We start from the raw sequence: 19,559 nt of genomic DNA on the forward strand, positions 1-19,559 counted from the left end.
TTTGCCAAAGGCCCAAGCTAAAGAAGCTCAGCTTTGAAAAGTGTGGCCTGATCTTGTTTTTGATCACTGAGCAGCTCTTCCTCATATCTGTGTTTTCCTCTAGTCTGTTTTCCCACCCATGTTTTGATAATTTACACTTCTGATCTTTTGGTTTGGAGCGTATGAATTTTATTTCTCCTATTTTGTCTTTTGACTTCTAAGCATTATTTTTTCCACAGTCTTTTTTTTTTTTTGTTTGTTTGGTTTTTTTTTCCCAGGAGAAGAGAAAAGGTGGGCTGTGACTGTCTCTGCCCTCTGGCTGTGCTGCAGAGTTATCTGAGGCCTTGCTAAAAGTTCTGGGGAGAAATGAATCATAGAATCATGGAATGAAGGGACCTCAAAGATCACCTTGTTTCAACTCTCTGCCATGTGCAGGGGCACCTTCCCCTGTCCCAGGCTGCTCAGAGCCCCATCCAGCCTGAACATTTCCAGGGATGGGGCAGCCACAGCTTCTCTGGGCAACCTGTGCCAGGGCCTCACCCTCACAATATTTCTTCTAGCATCTCTCCTCCTTTAGGACAAGAACATAAAGCAGGTGACTCTGCAGTCATTTGAGTTTCACCAGGTGTATGGGGCTAATTGCACTAAAACACCACTCTGCTTTATTCCAGATATTTTGTAGATGATGATAATTGCAAATATTTTGGTTCCTGTTTGAAGTGGCAGCCTGCCACTGTGGATGTCAGTGCTCCCTTATCTTCACAACCCATAGGTCTTTCTGGCTTTTTTTTGTTTCTCATATACTCATTTTTCTTTATTAAAACAGACATTTAACAAGTTATTTTATGCTATTTGCATCACTTTAGGCTTCATTGATCTCAGCCTCTATGACCAAGTGAGGCTCTTGGAGAGCTGCTGGATGGAAGTCCTGATGATTGGTTTGATGTGGAGATCCATCGACCATCCTGGGAAACTGATTTTTGCACCAGACCTTGTATTAGACAGGTAAGAGGAATAAATTTATTGAGAACACTTCAAATTAGCATGGTTGAAGGTGGGGAAGAGGATTAAACATGGCAGATGTTATTAATACTTCACCTAACAATATAATTTACTTGTGCTTGTAACAATCATGTCCTAAAGTTCCACATCCTTACAGGGGTTAAGGAATGCTAAGCTTTAAAAGCATTGTTGAACTTGCAAATTCCTGAACTCCTCTAGCACTGTGTGAAGTTTCTCGTAATATTTTCCCATCTTTTGGTGGTTTCCCATCTTTGTTCCAGGTCTCATATGCTGAATGTCAATACAGCAACACAAGACACTACTACTACATTGTCCATTTGTCCCTACATCCCTCATTAAAAAGAAGATGCAGTGTCAGGCAGTATTTTAATTATTTTAAATAGGTTTCCTGCCTGTTTTGTTCCTGCCACTACAGCAGACTTCATAGTTAGCTGTAATAGTGAACATTGGAGCACTAGCTGAGAGGGATTGCTGTTGGATACTAAGAATATTTTTTCAAGCTCCAGCAGAATGTTTTCAAGTTTAAAGATTATTTCTCCATAGCATCATGTAACAGGAAGGAAGAATATGGATTAGTAAGGATGCTTTTTTACAGAACCTTAGAAAGATTTGACCTGTGCTTCACATTGGTAAAAACTTAGTGAAGCAATCTACTCTCTTAGGTAGTTTTAAAATATCTTTTCAACCTGGGGAAATTCAGATTTGCACCAGTTCTGTGACTTGCAATCAATAATTATCATTGTAGATACAATAGGCAAAATAAGCTAATAAGAAAAAAATTATAAAACAGAGGAAATAAATATTATTTGCTCATATAAAATTCAATGCAAGGACATGCTGCACTGTTCAGTGCAATGACCAGAAACTGATGAAAATGTACGATACATTTAATTGCTCAAGAGTTAATGTGTGCTGAATAGACTAAGAATATTTGATGCATTTCTTCATTTCCTCAAGACATGGCAGAGTGGGAGCTTACAAGTGTCTGGGCATGCTGTAATTGTATTCAGGGCATCCTTATATGAACCTGATCTGTAACTTGACTGTTTTTATCTTACAGAGGATAAGTTCTAAGCTGAACTTAGAATCCCAGAACGGTTTGGCTTGGAAGGGACCTTAAAAATCATCTCATTCCCTTAATAAAAGCTCAATATTCTTTACTATGAGGAACACAGGAAACTGGGCAATAAAAAATACTTTTTGCAGGCAGAACCTGCTGCCCCAGGTGGTGTAACCTGCATGTTCCTGCCTCCAGCCCAAAGGCTCAGCACCTTTTTCTTGGGATCCAGTAAATTTATTTCATTCTCCTGCACTGCTGTGTTTAAATCTGTCTTGTCTTAAAAATGTTACAGAGAAAAAAAATCTCCTGTGACAAAGAGGATAAGGAGCCTCCCTTTGAATACTGCTGTTGTAGAGCTTAATAATTTTTTTAGTCCAGTACATATAAAACAAAACTAACAAAAAAACTGAAACAGCAACTTCAGTAGCTTGAGATTTGCCACTGCTGAATTTTAAACAAATAGGAATGACTTGTTTGGGGTGTTTTTCAGATCTGAAAATAAGACCACTTCTCATGTCCAAGATGGGGAAAGTTGCATTCTGTAAATATTTGCAAATATAAAAATATCCAAACCACAAAACCACCAAAACCCCAAATAACTTTCAATACCTCTCCAGAAAATAGTGCCAGGAGATAGGGACAAGAGTTGTTTTATTCTTTAAAAAGGTCTTGTTATTCCAAGCAACTTATTTTGGGAACTCTTCTTCTTTTACCAAGTCTCGAGGCCTCCATTTTGTACACATATTATGTTATTGGTTGTGGGTAACTCCTTATGAAACAAATCTGGAAAATTATTCAAGGTGGTATTGTGCCATGCAGTACAGGATTTCAGACTGATTATCCAGAATTATACAGGCTGAGAGGACACAGAAATATGATCACACTTATGGCCAATCCTGCTTGCACTTTATTGAGAAAATCAATTTCTTGTAAATGCTGACCTTTCATACCAGTGTAATTTTCAATTCAGATTTCATGACAGAACCTTTTAAATCCTCCAAAAGATGAGATAAGATGGGCCTTCTGCAGCCTCCTTCATGCTTTGACTTTTATCTGTCCGAGTCAGTTCCTTAATTCTCCTTTTTTTGGTAACGTGTTGAATGTGTTTCCACAGGGATGAGGGGAAATGTGTAGAGGGGATTTTGGAGATCTTTGACATGCTCCTGGCCATGACCTCGAGGTTCCGAGAGCTGAAGCTGCAGCACAAGGAGTATCTGTGTGTCAAGGCAATGATCCTCCTCAATTCCAGTGAGTATGTGCCTGCCTCTAATACTCACCAAAACTGCACCTTTCATTCTGAGGGTGGCTGGGAAACCAGCCTCAAAAAACCCAAAATGTCAAATGATAAAAAACTGCTGGAAGAGAATAATGGGAAAGGACTTGTCTCTGATAGATTGTAAAGATTTTTGCTCAGGAAACTTCTAAGCTGTATAATTTGCTGTATTTAGGGGCTATGTCATGTTCTGCATGAAAGACCCCAAATTCTGATAGTTTCTCACAAGATGGGGCTCATGGCTCCTTTTGGATGGGAAATTTTGGTCCTATCTTTGTGGATCCTGGTCATATGTGAAGTTACTATACAAATCTGTCAAAGTTACTATACAAATCCTACAAATCTGTCCTTAATTCTTAATTCTAGTACTACTAGTTACTCAACTGAGTGATGATGAATGTGGTGGCTTAAATGTTCCTATTTAATGTTCCTATTTAATGGTGATGAGTTGTTAGAAATGCTTGGAAGTACTCAGCAGTTCTGCAGGGTGAGTTTCAGGACAGGAGCTTTGCTTTGCAGCCTCTCACACCAGGTGTGGTTTTGCTAGTTTAGGGTAGCCTGCTGTAAAAATTACTTTTTTCCCCAGAACATTTCATAGTCAATATTGACAAAGAACAAAATCCCACAACAAAATAGCAGCTAAGCTATTTACATCTGGTGCTTTCAGCAAGAAGCTGCTGCATAATTCTTAGTCCAGTACTGAAGGGGAGCAGTCCAGCTGCAATCCCACTTGTCTGCCCCTTGTTTGAGTTGGAGTGTTGATCTGCTGGAGGGTTGGAAGGCTCTGCAGAGGGATCAGGGCAGGCTGGATTGATGGGTCAGGACCAACAGCACGAGAACCAAGTGCTGGGTCCTGCACTTTGGCCACAAAATCCTCCTGCAGTGACACAGGCTGGGGAACAGTGGTTGGAAAGCCATGATGATGATGATGAGAGGAAATGGCTTCAAGCTGCACCAGGAGTGGTTTAGGTTGGATGTTAGGAACAATTTCTTCACCAAAGGGGTGGTCAGGCATTGGAACAGGCTGCCCAGGCAAGTGGCGGAGTCACCATCCCTGGAGGGATTTAAAATGTGGCACCTGGGGATGAGGTTTAGTGATGGCCTTGGTAGTGCTGGGTCAAAGGTTGGACTTGACCTTAAAGGTTTTTCCAGCCTAGATGGTTCTATGGTTCTGTGGAGACCACTATTTCAACAGACAACAAAAGCTGTTCTTTTTCCCCCCTAAAATACCCACAACAACAACAAAAAACAATACAAAACAAAAAAAAAAAACTAAAACCCAAAACAAATAAAACTCCCAAAACCAGCCAAAAAACCCCAACCAAACTCCACATTCATCAGCCTTATTTCCTTCAAAGTTCATGTCTCAAAAGATCAGTCCACTCTCTTCTTCTACTCTCCTTCCTTGAATTTGCCCCTAATTTTCAAAGTGCTTTGGAGTTCTGTTCTTCCATAGGTATCTCTGGAGGGACTGTTGAGATTTTTTTCTTTCTCTTGTCCCAGGTCTCTTCTGCTTTATCAATAACGTTATTGTGTGTTTCCAGACCTTCTTAGTGATGATTTATTTTTTTCCTTGTCCATATCCCCAAACCTCTTATTTTTCTTTTCTTCTTCTTTTATTTTAATTGTATTTTTGTAGGGTTTTTGTTGTTTTGTTTGGGGTTTTTTTTTTCTTTTTTGTTTTGTTTTGGTTTTGCTGACTTTCAAGGTTTCTCACTGCAGACCTTTGCTGTTATTAGGAACCCTTAGTGATCTGTAGGGAGACCATGACCAGTGGATCACTCTGAGCAGTGTCACTGACATGTTCTCCTTCCTCCCTATTATATACTCAGGAAAAAAGGGTTTTTTTCAACAAGAAAGGATTAGAACAAGCATAATATTATAGTTCATAATAATACAAAAAACCACAAGGTACAGGGAAAAAACCCTGGAGAATGGAGAGCACTTCATGACCTGACTGAAGGGTCCATGTGCAACAAGTCCAAGGAGGATTTGGAAGAACTTCTCACTTTGCAAATGATGGGGCCATCAAATTCAAGCTTGATGTGGCATGTAGAGCATCATTTGTACAGTCTTGAGGGAGGTGTCAGGGCATGTACCTTCTCTAATTTTGTTGAAATATATTAAAATAATCTTCAGTTGCAGCTTTTTTCCTTCTTCACTAGCAGCAAATATTTCCTCCTCTTCTCTGGTTAGGCATGTTCCCCTTGTCAGCAGAGGAGCCTGAGAGCAACAGGAAGCTGCACCACCTGCTCAACGTGGTCACAGAGGCTTTGGTGTGGGTCATTGCCAAGAGTGGCATCCCCTCTCAGCAGCAGACCACTCGCCTGGCCAATCTGCTGATGCTGCTCTCCCACGTCAGGCACGCCAGGTACGGTCTGCAGAGCAGTGTAACACTTGGGTTATGTCACTGTTTGTTCATTACAGCAAAAAAAGAGGTGGCTGAGCTCCAGAGCACTCCTGAGGGAATCCCGGTGCTGCTCTGCACCTCTGCCACTGTGAGGCTTTCCCTCCCAGCACAACAAAACAGGCAGTAAGCTCAAGTGCTTGCTGGCATGCAAAGACATGATGATATGAAAATGCTGTCTTAACCTTGTTACATCAAATTATTCATTATGTGTCTGTCTGAAATGTTTAACAATAACACAAATTGAGCCTTTCATCCAGCCATCAAAACCCTTCCATTCAAAATGAGAATCTCTTCCAAAACTGATCTGCAGTGTGGGGTTTGGTAGAGCAAAGTGGATTTTGAGGATCGTGTTTTTCCCCACACCAAATTTGTTGTCTTTTACATGGTGTGACAGAGTTTTGCCAAATGGCTCATGCTATAGCAATGCCAGGCTCCTGCTTTTTCCATGGGAAGTGTCTCCAGCTCCTGGATCTCCTTGAGGTCCATCTCTGCTTGTGGTACAGCAGACTGAAATGTGGATCCTACAAAGAGAAGTTTTGATTTTCAATCTGTCATTTTAAATTATTACCCAGAGGCCAGCTGTTGACTAAGCTGTCTCATGGCTTGACTTTGGACTGTGTGTCCAGGGAAGATGTCCTGGGACCAGGCTGGAGCACACAAAGCAGAGCTGGGCACGTCTGTAGGGACACTGAAAAGGGGATGGCCACCTTTGCAATAAACTTCCTGGGAGAGCAAAGGCAGCAGCAGGGACCTGATGGTGCTGAAATCCAGCTTTTAACAGTCAGTTTGTGGGCTGGGGGTGAGTTTGAGAGCTGGCCTTGCAAAAGCTCCCGCCCCAGCCACAGCTGAACCTGTCTCATGGCTCTGATCTCTGCCATCACCTGGATTGTGCTCTGTGATGTGACTCCACAGCTTTGCAGAAGCTGTTCTGGCATTCTGTGAACAAACATCACAAATCTCTGTAAAATTTTTACATTTTCTCATTAAGCCAAGACCCTTTATGCTGTGTCTCCCTCAGCCAAAATATGGAGGCTACTTGTTGTGTCCTGTCTCCTTTAGGTTGCTTGGGGCTGGTCAGTCAATTAGACTTTGTTCTGGAAATAATTGAGATCTGGGTGTGGGAGAAGGGCTGCAATTTCATCTTGCCCATTAACACTTAACTCTTGAATTGTATCAGAACCTCGTTTATGTGGGAGCACTGTCCCCCCCCAGCCCAACTCACCAGCTCAGCTGTGTGCTGTTAGTTCCACTGGGGTGGATTTGGTGTTGAGCAAGCACCCTTAGATCTCAAGCCCAACCTCTGAGTGCATCTGAGTATAAATATGTGTGGCTGCAATGGCAATAGACATTTTTAGTCCAAACCATGATACAGCACTGAGTGCTCAAGCTAGCAAGGTGTGTAATCTCTGTAAAATAATCTCTCTGATACTGCATAACAGAGAGATTATTTTAAAGTCTGCAGCCACTGCAAGATCCTCTCACTGGACATGCAGAGAGTAAACAAAGTGCTTGAAATTAACTGGGTAATTAGGGCTTCCTACTCAGTCAGGTAGGAGAGGTAGGTAGTCTTTAGTAAACTGCATGTAGTAAGTCCCTGTTTTGCATAAAGCTTCAGTATGGGGCCTCTACAGCATCCAAGAGGTTTTCCTTTCATTTCAATAGTGTTGATACATCTGAATTATTTCCTGAAAGGATTTGTGTGGTGTAAAACAAAACCTGCTTCTCTAAACAGCAGAACATTCAGCCTTAAAGTATTGGGATGTTGTGACTGTTGGTAGTGTAAGTGATCTCAGGGACCACAGCAGCTAAATCCTCTTAAATCCAAATTAACAAAAGGGACTCACTTGAAACCATGAGCATGTTTTTCTTCTCTGCACTGTTGGCACCAGACTGCTGAGTTATTTTCTGTTCTCCTGCACAGTAACAAGGGAATGGAGCATCTCCTGAGCATGAAGTGTAAGAACGTGGTGCCAGTGTATGACCTGCTGCTGGAGATGCTGAATGCTCACACCCTGCGGGGGCAGAGGAAGTCCCTGGCCACACACCCCGAGTTTGGCCCACTGGAGCAAATGGAGCCTGCAGACAGCCTGAGGAATGGGGCAGCCCAGTAATTGTGCAAGGCCTGGAAATGTGAGGCTTTTTCAGAGCTATGGGGGGGAAAAAAGAGCTGCTGTGATGGGGCTGCAGAAGTGTGACCCGGTGTGGGCTCTCATCCCTTCTGGATTTGCACGTGGGTGTCTCGGGAGAGGCCGCTGGCGCTCACCTCAGTCTGTGTGTCTGACATTGCAACAGCTGCACTGCTCTAGTGCCTTTTCTGAGACTCTGCAAAAGCACCTTATGAAATCAAGCCTCAGAACAGCGCTGTGGGACAGGGGATTGCTGCCTCTCCTTCTCAGAGGCACAACTGAGAGGGAGAGGTAGAGGGACAGGTCTGAGAAGCCTGGAGAGAGCACGTTGGTCTCTGTCTCCCAGAGCAAGACTTTTAAGAACTGACTGAACAATGTCCTCTTTCAGCACGGGATGGTGTGAAACGTAGGACAGCATCATTTGGGACAGATGTTTACCTCTGTGTGCTGGTCCCTGGGGAATGCCTGCTCTGCAGCTGATCTGGATAAAGTGCCGAGATACAGACAGCGTAAAGGAGCTTATTCTCAAATATGCAATGGCTGCAGGAGCCTTCGTTTGAAGGTCATTTGAAATAGCTTCTAGGGTCAGTTCAAAGCCTTTGCAGAAAGTTTAAATTGATCTTAAGTTTGTATTTTGTGAGCCTGTTCTTAACACTCACATTGTTATCTGCTTATAATTCTTCAGTGCTTTAAGCAATGACCAAATCGTCTGAATATCTCAGTCAATGCTGACCTTTGAGATGTGTTTTGTCTGTGAGTTTATCATGTTGTTTTATATATTTATTAATGATGTTAAATCTATTCTGATAATTAGGTACAAGAAGTTGCTCTGTGAATATTAACTGTTTGTATTTGTATATGATCTGCTGATCAGGCCTTGTGAAACCAGCTAGGAAAAAAAAAAATCTTCCCACCCCTTTGACCGGTGTGTGGAATTACATCCTGCCCACCCAAAACCTCTTGCAGGGGGTGAGGCGCTGGATGGGAACATGGATGGGGATCTGGTTTTGTCTGCTGCCCTGAGGTTTGCTGCTTGCTTGCTCTCAGCATGCATGGCACCTTGTGCTGTGGTCTTCATATCTTTATAGGAGCCCTCAAAGAGCGAGGATGGGGATAATGGTAAACGTAAAGGCAGTGTAAAGATGGGGATAATGGTAAATGTAAAGACAGGGTAAAGATGGGGATAATGTAAAGCACTGCTTTGCTTTGCAGGTGTGATGACTTGTTTGAATTACAATGAAGATGTAGTGGTTTAAACTTCCTTTTTGTGCTGATTTCTGCATGTGTTTAAGCTGCACTGAGTAAAAAAAAAAAAAAACAAACCCGATTAAATGGCCTGGCTGATGACCTCAGAGATAGCAGGGTGGCATCATTCATTCTGGTAACTGTCTCTACATGGAAACATTTAAATATAGCACATGCATGTTCTGGGCATTATGGTGAAATGAATTGGGATCACACCAAAAGTCTATTTTGAGCCCCTAAGTCTTTTGCATTAGGGACTTTGATTAGTATGCCATTTGCATATTTTGAATATTAGTCAAACCATTAATCTTGGTGGTTTTTTAAAGCCAAGGACAGTATTTTTTATAGGAGGTTTTCAGTGAGTTACACATCTATTGTCTGTTTTGATCTTGTACTAACTATACCAGATGCTGCTGCTGATCTAAATTTTTACTCTCTGCCTTTTTATTGTTTTTAAGAAACTGTAATATAGCTGTGTCCTTCTAAAGATGTGTAATATTTACAATGAAAAAAGGGAAAAAATGTGAGTACAGTCTGGAATTTATTGGTACTTTCATTTTGAGAGATGTTTTGCTGTGAAACAAACCTGTCTTGGTATTTCTTGGGCTTGATTGTGTTCTGGCCTCATTGCCTGTTGTGTTGCTCTTTCTCCGATTTTCCTTATCCTGTGCAATCTTTTGGTTTAATACATTTTTCAAAGAAATGTTTAAGTGATTTGTTTGTTTTGCTTTAAAAGTGCTAAATTTGTGTACAATCTTGGAACAAACCTTTTGAAGAGAAAATGGGAAAGACTGGGTATAAATAATGAAATTATCTTCTAGATGGAAGTTTGCTGTGGACTGACTCTGTAAAAGGGATGTGCTGCAGTTTTGTGCTACGTGGTGGTGTTCATCTATGTTGCTGTTAGTACAGTGCAAATGGGAAAACGATGTGATTTTAACCTACTTTTTGTCTTGTTGAACATGATTTTATTAAAAGTTACTAACGATGTTTTGAAACGGGCAGAAGTCACCAGCTGTGGAGTCCGGATTAATGTAGCTGTGTTCATACTGGGGTGAGGGGAAAATGCTCCTTTCAACAGCACAGGGAGGTGTGTGGCAGTGGCTGAAGGAGGGTGGCTCTCTTGAGAGAGATGTTGGGTTTGTCTCGGGTCTGGATCCCCCAGACAGCCCCAGGTGCTGCATTCCTGGTGTGCACATCCCTGTCCCTCCAGCCTGGAGCAGAGCTGTCCCACTGTGCTTCCATTGGGATGCTGGGGCTGTTCCAGTCTCAGGGGGATGAGGGGAGTCCTCAGGACCTGCAGGGGCTCTGGGGAGGGGCTGTTCCACTGCTTTCCTTCACTGCCTGGCTGTGGCTCAGCTTCTCAGTGCTGCTGCTGCTCGAGAGATGGTGCTGCAGTTCTGGGATGTTCACAGAGAGAGCAAACCTGGCTCAGGCAGGGACAATTGTTATGAGTTTAAAAAAGGAAGGAAGGAAGGAAGGAAGGAAGGAAGGAAGGAAGGAAGGAAGGAAGGAAGGAAGGAAGGAAGGAAGGAAGGAAGGAAGGAAGGAAGGAAGGAAGGAAGGAAGGAAGGAAGGAAGGAAGGAAGGAAGGAAGGAAGGAAGGAAGGAAGGAAGGAAGGAAGGAAGGAAGGAAGGAAGGAAGGAAGGAAGGAAGGAAGGAAGGAAGGAAGGAAGGAAGGAAGGAAGGAAGGAAGGAAGGAAGGAAGGAAGGAAGGAAGGAAGGAAGGAAGGAAGGAAGGAAGGAAGGAAGGAAGGAAGGAAGGAAGGAAGGAAGGAAGACTTTTAACAGCACACACAAAGAAAACATGCGGAGCTTCCTCTCTTAGGTCTGGAAGTGGAACCAGATGGTAAAACAATCTTGGCTGTTTTTCTTCTTTTTTAAAAAAAAAAGAAATGTGGTTTCAGACAGGTGAAATGCTTTGTCTCCAGGAATTTGAGAACTTTTCCACACCTCTCTTCCTTCAAATTACCCATTTTTAGTGCTGTAATGTTTGCTGTCAGAGAGGAGAGTGTGGGGGAAGGATATGTAGATGTGTTGAAACGTTCTCACTTGAGATAGTGCCCAACAGGGTAAGTGCTCCTATAAAATAGCAAACTAAGACAGGTTAGCAAGCTAAACACTTGGAGATTTTTTTAATAAATATGGATATTTCCATAGTCAGATTATGTTAATTCCATGCTGACTAAATGATAGATCTATACAGGGATCATCATGGTGAAAGGAGAGCATCTTTTTAAGTGTTTTAAGTGCTGGAATTCTAAATTTTACTCTTGATGAGCTGGGGAGTATGAAAGATATTTGTTGTATTTGCATCATTACATTGGTTTAGCAGAGCCTAAAATGCAGTGAGACCCAGAAAGTTGCCTGTTGATCCTGTTTGAGCTGTCACCAGTGATCTTCTTCTTCTGAGGTAAGAATTTTTGTCTTGTTTGGGCTTTTATTGAAGTCTGCTTTAAACAAGTCATTTTATATCCCAAACAATTTCTTTGTGTCATCATCTCTTTTAGGACTGGGTTGTTAGTGTCCAGGGAAGGATAAAAACCTATTTTATGAAATTATGGAATTGTTTGGGTTGGCAGGGACCATCTCCCCTGGCATGGGCAGGGACACTTTCCACCAGATCCGGTTGCTCAGAGCTCCATCCAACCTGGCCTTGAAGATCCAGGGAAGGAGGATCCACAACTTCTTTCACTGTCTCAACACCCTCAGAGTGTCCTGGCACTCCATGCCCTTGTCAGAACTCCCTCTCCAGCTCTGTTGAAGCCCCTTCAGGTACTGGAAGTTGCTCCAAGTCTCCCCTCCGTGCAAGGATTTCTACAGAGCCTGGCCAGGTGTCTCCAACCCACCCCACCCTCCATTCCACCCTCCCTTAGGAGGTTTTGGCTGCAGATTGTGGGTGTTGGGACTCACTGTGGAATGGTTTTGAAAAATCCAACCATATTCTAGGCAGGGAGTAGCAACTGCACTTTACCCTCCAATTTCTGTACTGTTGGGATGTAAACACAATTTCTCAGCTTCCTCTAAGTTTACCCCAGGCCATCTTTTCACACTTCCCTCAAGTCAGTCCTAGAAGCCATAGAGAAACCTTTGCTATCATCACCATCCATCTCAGAAAAAATGGTTTGAATTACTTAGGTCCTGTGAGATGATGGGTCAGCAAAGCAGGTAAGGTGTGATCTATTGTGCTGATCCAGTGCCCAAACCAGTTCTAAAGAGATTGCTGCAAATGGGAGCATGAAAAGCAAGTGCTACAATGTGGAACATAAGTATTATTTACATTAATTTTTCACAGTATTTTACTACTAAAGTGAAGTGTGATGTGTTAAATGGCGCCTTCATAGCTAAGGCTTCATTTTATTTATGATCTGTGTATTATTTACCTCCATCTTTGCATTTAAGAGTCACCTACACTCCTCATGTATTGCTGAGTGTTAGCAATTTTGATTTAAGTGCACAAAAAAGAGATTGCTTTGCTATAAAAATGCCAACATCTGCTGCTACTGCCTCAACAGACAAAACCTTCTTCACTCATCAGTGTCACAGAGGAGCTGGCACAGTCATTACCAGTGCTTACTCCACATCTCCTATGCCTGTTTTCCACAAAAGGTTTTGTTCTCAGTCCTGTCATTTTAGTTTCACCATTGCATTCTGTGAGTTTGTAATGGAATCAGGTTCCTGACTGAAAGTGGTGCCTTTTAAAGCACTTGATGTTTGTTATGGTAATGTGAAAACAACCCCACAGCACCCCAGCCCCTCCCCTTCCCCCAGCTGTCTTTAGTTCGGTGAACTGATGGCATTTGTCTGTTGCTGTGTTTCATTGTTGTGGATTGGTGCAGCTGACTAAACAGGCACCATGCAATGTAAATATATTGCTTTTTGTTCATTTCTGTCCTGCAGCTGAGCCCAGCCTGGTCTCATGTGTGTGCTCGGTGACTGAGGGACACCTTCCACCATCCCAGGGTGCTCCAAGCCCCATCCAACCTGGGATGGAGCAGCCACAGCTTCTCTGCACAACTTATCCCAGCACCTCCCCACCCTCACAGCACTGAATTTCTTCCCAACACCTCATCTAAAGCTGTCCTTTGTCAGTTTAGAACCATCACCCTTTGTCCCACCACTACACCCCCTAGCAAGAAGCCCACCTGCACGTCTCCAGTAGGGCCCCTTTAGGTACCAGAATTTGCTCCAAAGTCTCCCTGGAGCCTTCTCATTGCTGCTGACTCTGCTGGAGCAGGGTGGGTACAGCTGAAAACAAACCAAGGCCTCATCTCACTGCCAAAAAATAAGACTTCAATTCAAAATTAGTTTTGGCTGGGTTTGATTTCTCAATGCAGGTGCACAACCATAATGGGTTGCTCTCACTATTGCATCTGTTCTCTCTTTAAAATATTTTTTTATCCTTCCCTGGACACTAACAACCCAGTCCTAAAAGAGATGATGACACAAAGAAATTGTTGGGGATATAAAATGACTTGTTTAAAGCAGACTTCAGTGTCAGTCTGCAGTGCAGTGATTATAATCAATTGGAAATAAAACTATTTAAAATAGGTGTGGAAGAAAAAAGATTTAAGCTATTTCCCAGACATTGTTTTTTAGTGACATTTTGAGATAATTTCTTGAAAGCTCCTCTTTTTATATATTACATCAGCTCAACAATTTGATATAACTGTTCATAATGAAAGGAAATTGTAGGCTATGAAATTTTCCTTAGACCTTTTAACATTGTTCAATTTTTTTCCCCTGCATAGGTTCTTTAATGGAAGAAGAACTGAATATCACGTCAGCAACTGCCTATTACTTCTTGGCAGAAAGGTCTGCATGGGCATTTGTGACAACCTGGCAATGAAATAATGGTTGGAGTTGGCTCACTTCTACAGAGAAAGAAACTTAAATGAGCTCCATCCTAAAGTAATTGCTTTGAAAATATCAAATCATGATTGCAGAGGGAGAGAGGACAGTGTGTGTGGCTGTGTGCAGTGAGGGGTGAGGGGGATCCATCTCTGGGTACAGCCCCAGTGTGAGAGCACAAGCCTGGCTCCTCAACACAGCCCTATGAGTTTAGTTTAATGTCCTGGAAATAAACCACAGTGGGTTTGCCACCATGGCTGGGAAAAAGCTGCTGGTTTGGCCATTCTCTGACCATGAGGACAAAGCAGTTTGCTTGCTAAAGCCCCCTGCCAGGGAGGAATCAGCAACCACCAGTGGTGGCAAGTGTAGAAAGGGTGGGGGAACTCTCACAAGCTAATCAGAGACCTTTACTTTCCATGGGTAAACACTGCAGAAAGTGGCTAATTCCTGGGTCAGATCCACTGCCACACACAAAAAGCTGTTCACCAAAGCCCTTACTACAGCACTGAGCTCTCCCCCCGCATGCATTTCCCCACTCCATCACTCCCACTGTGGAAAGTCAGTTCCAGAGTGGGAAATAGTTCAGCATTTCAAACCAGAAATAACCATGAATTGGTTCAGCTTTGTGTTCTTCCTCCAGGAAAGCAGTTCCAAAGGGAAGGATGTGTGCCATGGAACAGGTCCCACTGCTGGATTTGTGATCTCTTGCTCTGACAAATAAGGGAGTGGTTGTGCTTCTTCCAGCACCACTCCTTTAGCAGGCAAAGAAATGGACTCTTCCAGGAGTGTGAGGGGCAGCACTGCTGGAACATGAATCTGGTGCCCCCCACTAGACACACCCACAGTCCTGCAGACATTGGCAAAATTTTAATGACAGTACTCAAACTGTACAACAAAGGGGCAGTGGCAATGCTGACTGTACACAGTGTTTCTCCAGCCACTGCCCACACGCCGGTTTCATTTTAAAAACAAAGCTTATAAAAATGCACAATTCTCTCCCAAGGTACTGTACACTATTCAGCAGGTTAAAAACTGAAAAAAAAACTTTCATTAAAAAAGTCATTGCACTATTTGTATACATCAGGGATAGTCTACATAATCATGTTCATCTAGAAAATATGTGCATTATAAACCATTTCCATGCAATGCAGCAATTCCTTATTTCCAAGGTGGTATAAAAAGACAACACAGCAGTCCTAACTACTAGAACACTTTATGTCAAACAAAACAAATGTGCATCATGATATTGAACGTGTTAGATTAATAAAATACAACAACAAAGATTCAAAAATATGCAATTTTTTTTTTGCTTCCACCAAGTGACTACAGTACCAAAAGATACAAATAATGTGAAGTGTGTGTGTGAAGAAATCATATTCAATGAAGTCCCTCTTCACCTGCTTGTTTGTCATGCTCACCCAAGACAGACTGCTATGTTTAACATTACTGTGATGTCATTTCTGCATCTAAGAACTCAGAATCCAAACACCTTGCAAACTCAAGAGCACTGGCCCTACAAAATAGTGTATCTATTGCATCAAAGTATAAAGTGTGCTGCTTACAGTTTAAAAAAAATCTATAGAAAAAGTTTTGTTTCCCGTACAAAAAACGCTGAAATTCTGTCAAGATATACATTTTGAGATGTGAAACTCACTGCTTGATTGATGCTAGAGCAGCATGGGAGAAAAAAGCACCACCCAAGAGTGTTCAGTGAGAGTGCAGGCTGCCCTAGGTGGGCGGGGGCCCGTTGGTGTAGCGCAGCATGGGGTAGAAGGAGCGGGCAAAGTTGTTGGCCTGGGTACAGCTGTAGTCTTCCTCAGAGGAGGGGATCATGCAAGCCAGCAGCAGAAGCAGCAGGAAGAACAGCTGGAGGGGTAAAGCTGCTCTCAACACTCGGTAGAAGAAGGAGGGAGAGCGAGGGGCTGCCTGCACAGGTTCTGAATGGCTTTCGCTCCTGGAAAGGAGAAACAAAGAACAACAGGCACTTCAGGGTTTGAGTTAAACAAGTTGTTTTTTACCCTAATTTCAGGAAACAAACTTAACTTTTACTTCACAAACAAACTTTAACTTAACTTTTCCCAGGAGGCAAACACACCATTCCAAATAGGTGTTGAAGCACATTATTCACACTGATGAGGTTCTTCTCTGCCCTGGCTTACTGAGATCTACCCTTTGAACAGACCCCACTAGACTGGGGGTTAAATTCTCCCTTAGTCCTTCATGGTCTGTTTGTATCAAGTGGCTCTCAGGGGCAAGTTTCTTTTTCCAGGCATGCTGGTGGAATTAAAGGAAGATTTCAACCTAAAATATCCCCCACTTGGCAGAAAAAGTATTTTCTCAAGTCAGGGTTGCACATCACTGCAGAGGTCCTGGAGCAGGAGTGCTGAAGGAAACCATTCCCTAAGGAGCAGCCCAGAGCTGGTAGGTAGAGGGGACTCTACAGGTAGGCAAAAATCACCTCCACCCATGTGTGAACCTGCAAGGAACAGCTGCCCAGGTTTCTGCTGGCACACAGCTCATCTCTGCCATATTCACTGTTTATCAAGAGATCAGGCATATATAAAATATTACCTTGTGCTGCTGCCATTCCTGCCTTCAGCTGTTCTCCTGAGGGCCATCTGTTGAGAGAAAGAAAAGCTTTTAGTATCCAGATTTCAGAAACAACAAGGAATTTCTCTGGAAAGCCAGCTGTAGACTTTAAGGTCTGATTGTAAATACTGTAATAAGGTACATGGACCTAAAAGGTAAAATGATTATACTTGAGGAACTTCCACACTAAATATGTCAAAATACACTATATGCTGATAGCAAAATATTGGGAAAAAAATACTTGCCTTCTTCACAGCAGGGCTGGATTTCTCTTCTTCTGCATTATAGGCTCCTGAGTCCAAGTCATCTGGAACTAGCAGGAATGTTTTGGTATCCTGAAAGATAACACCACCTTTCACTGCCTCTGTAGGTGCACAGCCCACTGCCCCTTCACATGAGAATAACCTGTCCCCCAGAATAAAGGAATTTACAGTGCCCAGCATGAAGGAATTGCAATGGAATGGGTGCATACAGGAATTAACTTGGAAATACCTCTGACAGGCCTCAGGATAAGCAATCCACTGCTATGACCTTCAACTCCTACATGTTCATTACACACTCCTAGCCTGATACCTGGTTTGGATCACCCAAATTCAGGATGGAAGGGACTTCAGGAAGTTCATCTGGTCCAACCTCCTGCCAAAAGCCTTACTCAGAGCTGTATGCTCTCTGCTCTTCAAGCCCCTTGAGGACAGAGGCAGAACAACCCCTCTGTTAGAATACTGTACTAGCCTTGGGGTGCTGAAGTTATTCCTACAGCCAGAAATGTTCTTTTTTCAGCTTATCAAGGTGGAAGTACTTAAGCTTTAAGTCAGTTTTTTTTATAAATACTTTCACTCTTAATATGCTATTTCTTTCAGTAAGGAAGATCCACAAACAGATATTTAAATTCCAACTCACCAGATTCCCTTGTATTGTTTTTAAGTCCTGAGAGACTTGTTCAATCAGCTGTTTCAGTTTTGTTCCAATTACATGGACCTTCTCCTCCTCCTCAATGTAATCACCATCTGATTTCAGCAGCAGGTAAGCAGTGAGCTCTTGGAGGGAGTTCACATTAAGCTGTTGCTCCAGCAGCTCTTTCTCCAGTTGCTGAGAATAAACAAAAAACAGCACAACAGACTGTTACCCTCCACTTTATGGATGTTCTCCCAAAAGGAGGAACTCTGGAAGGCTTTAAAGAACAACACAACCTGCCTGAGAAGCAACAAGGCACAGGAATGGTTATTACAGCTACATAGGCAATGAAGTCCTCTTGAAGAAACTGGTTCTACCTGTTTGAAATAACATTTAAAAATAGTTCTGGCAGGAGGTAATTCACATAGAGTAGAGATTAAATTTTGGAAATTGGAAGTCTTGCTCCAGCATAAAGACTACTCATAAGCAACTTTTTTTTTATGATGAGTAATTATGAAGAAGTGCCTTGTAGATGCAATATCTTGGTCCATTTCAAAAGCCACCCACATTCCTGAGTACAGCAGGTCTGAGGAGAGGCTGCAGACACTGTGAGACACAAACATCTTGCTCTTCAGTGTGTGCTGAGAGTGAGGTGCTGCAGGTAAGACTACACTCACCATCAGCTCCTTCTGGCATTCCAGTATTGTATTGAGATCAGCATTGGGATCTGTGATTTGTGCCTCATTCCTCTGGCTTTCAGCACTTGCTAACCACAGGATTAGCTTTTGGCTCTGGTCCTGGAAATCCTAGAGAAACAAAAAGAGAGACCCATAAGAGGAAAAACACCTTTGTAGAGCCTTCACCTACAAATTCACAATTAGTGAGGGTACAGAAACTTTGCTAAAGTATTCCACCTATGTAGTAAAGGGCATTATCCACTTCAAAGATATTTTTACCAAACCGTTTCAATCCATCAGAGGCAACTTCATCAGGAAACAAAGTGCCTTGATTTGTGAGTGACCATTCCACTGATGTGCAGGAATCACCCCTCTGCCCTCTCCTCCACAGAATCCCAAAGGGTTTTCCCTTACAAGCTGGCATGTGGGATGTACCTGGCAGTGCAGCAAGGCTTGCTGCAAACCCTTCCTCCAGCTGTCCAGTGCACGATTTGCCTTCTCCCAGTGCAAGTTGACCTTCCGAAGCCTGTTCTGCAGCTCCTTGAACTCTGTGCTGTCTGCCTTCTGGAACTCTTTGCTGCTCAGGTTGGCAGAAAGCAACACTGCTTTGTAGCTGTCAAATGCTTTAAGCATGTCCTGGCAGAAAAAGATTACGAGTTTTTATGAGTGATGAAAACCATGTTTATTTACAATAAAACCATGCACTCAAAAGTATCACAGGTGTTGGGGAAGGATGTTTGAATCTGGTGGCTTTTCAATACTGCTAAGAAACATATTGAGCAAGGTTTATGTTTGGGTTTTTTTTAAAGCCAAAACCTTCACTTTGAAGAAAATAAGTGTGACTGAGCTTGTGCTTCTCCCTAAGTCACAGGCATTATGGCTTAATCCACATCTGCCCTTCAATTCCTCTGAGTGGTCTCTTTCCTTGACATTTTAACAAACACTCACATTGCTCATCACATAGTATCTTCTAACTGATAAAGGTTTTGCCACCCCAGAATCCTAGAATAATCCTGTCAGGGACATCTGGAGGGCTGTACTCCATTCTCCTGTTTCACATAGGACCAACTTCAAACTCCAAGGAGAATGCTCAGGGCCTCATTAAATTAAATTTTCAGTATTTCACAGGATAGAGATTCCCCACCCCCTCTGGGCCCCTGGTCCCACACCAGACTGTTCGGAGGTTTGTTTTTTCACAAACAGGATGGGACTGTTGGGGTACATTCCTTGAGATTTTATTTGCAGCATCTGCCTCATTACGTGGTTGAGACAATAGAAAGATGGCAAAGCTCATGTACAGTCAGCAGCAGCCAAAGATCTCTTGGCTACAGAACATTTAAAAAACATTAGTTAACAGTATATTGTTAAAGCTTACAGACAGTTTTCTAGGCAATTACTAAAAGTACACATGCACCCCTTCACACAATGCTT

At 42.7% G+C, this 19,559-nt stretch overlaps 2 protein-coding genes across 2 annotated transcripts in view; one reads left to right on the top strand and one right to left on the bottom strand.

Moving 5' to 3' along the window:
- Window positions 1–7,880, top strand: part of ESR2 (estrogen receptor 2) — a 42,265-nt gene extending 34,385 nt beyond the window's left edge. Inside the window, exons 6-9 of the mRNA XM_058806965.1 lie at window positions 846–984; window positions 3,177–3,310; window positions 5,532–5,706; window positions 7,667–7,880. Of these exons, the coding sequence (XP_058662948.1) occupies window positions 846–984; window positions 3,177–3,310; window positions 5,532–5,706; window positions 7,667–7,856 (638 nt within the window). The 3' untranslated portion in view covers window positions 7,857–7,880. The remainder of the gene's footprint in view (window positions 1–845; window positions 985–3,176; window positions 3,311–5,531; window positions 5,707–7,666) is intronic.
- Window positions 7,881–14,820: 6,940 nt separating this feature from the next.
- The window catches only part of SYNE2 (spectrin repeat containing nuclear envelope protein 2), a 176,430-nt gene continuing 171,691 nt past the window's right edge, over window positions 14,821–19,559 (bottom strand). The window contains exons 113-118 of the mRNA XM_058807437.1: window positions 18,564–18,764; window positions 18,129–18,257; window positions 17,458–17,646; window positions 16,803–16,892; window positions 16,540–16,586; window positions 14,821–15,922 (exon numbers count right to left, since the gene is read on the bottom strand). Coding sequence (XP_058663420.1) covers window positions 15,697–15,922; window positions 16,540–16,586; window positions 16,803–16,892; window positions 17,458–17,646; window positions 18,129–18,257; window positions 18,564–18,764 — 882 coding nt within the window. The 3' untranslated portion in view covers window positions 14,821–15,696. The remainder of the gene's footprint in view (window positions 15,923–16,539; window positions 16,587–16,802; window positions 16,893–17,457; window positions 17,647–18,128; window positions 18,258–18,563; window positions 18,765–19,559) is intronic.

The sequence above is a fragment of the Ammospiza caudacuta genome, chromosome 6 (genome assembly GCF_027887145.1).
Source record: "Ammospiza caudacuta isolate bAmmCau1 chromosome 6, bAmmCau1.pri, whole genome shotgun sequence".
In the NCBI taxonomy this organism is placed as follows: domain Eukaryota; kingdom Metazoa; phylum Chordata; class Aves; order Passeriformes; family Passerellidae; genus Ammospiza; species Ammospiza caudacuta.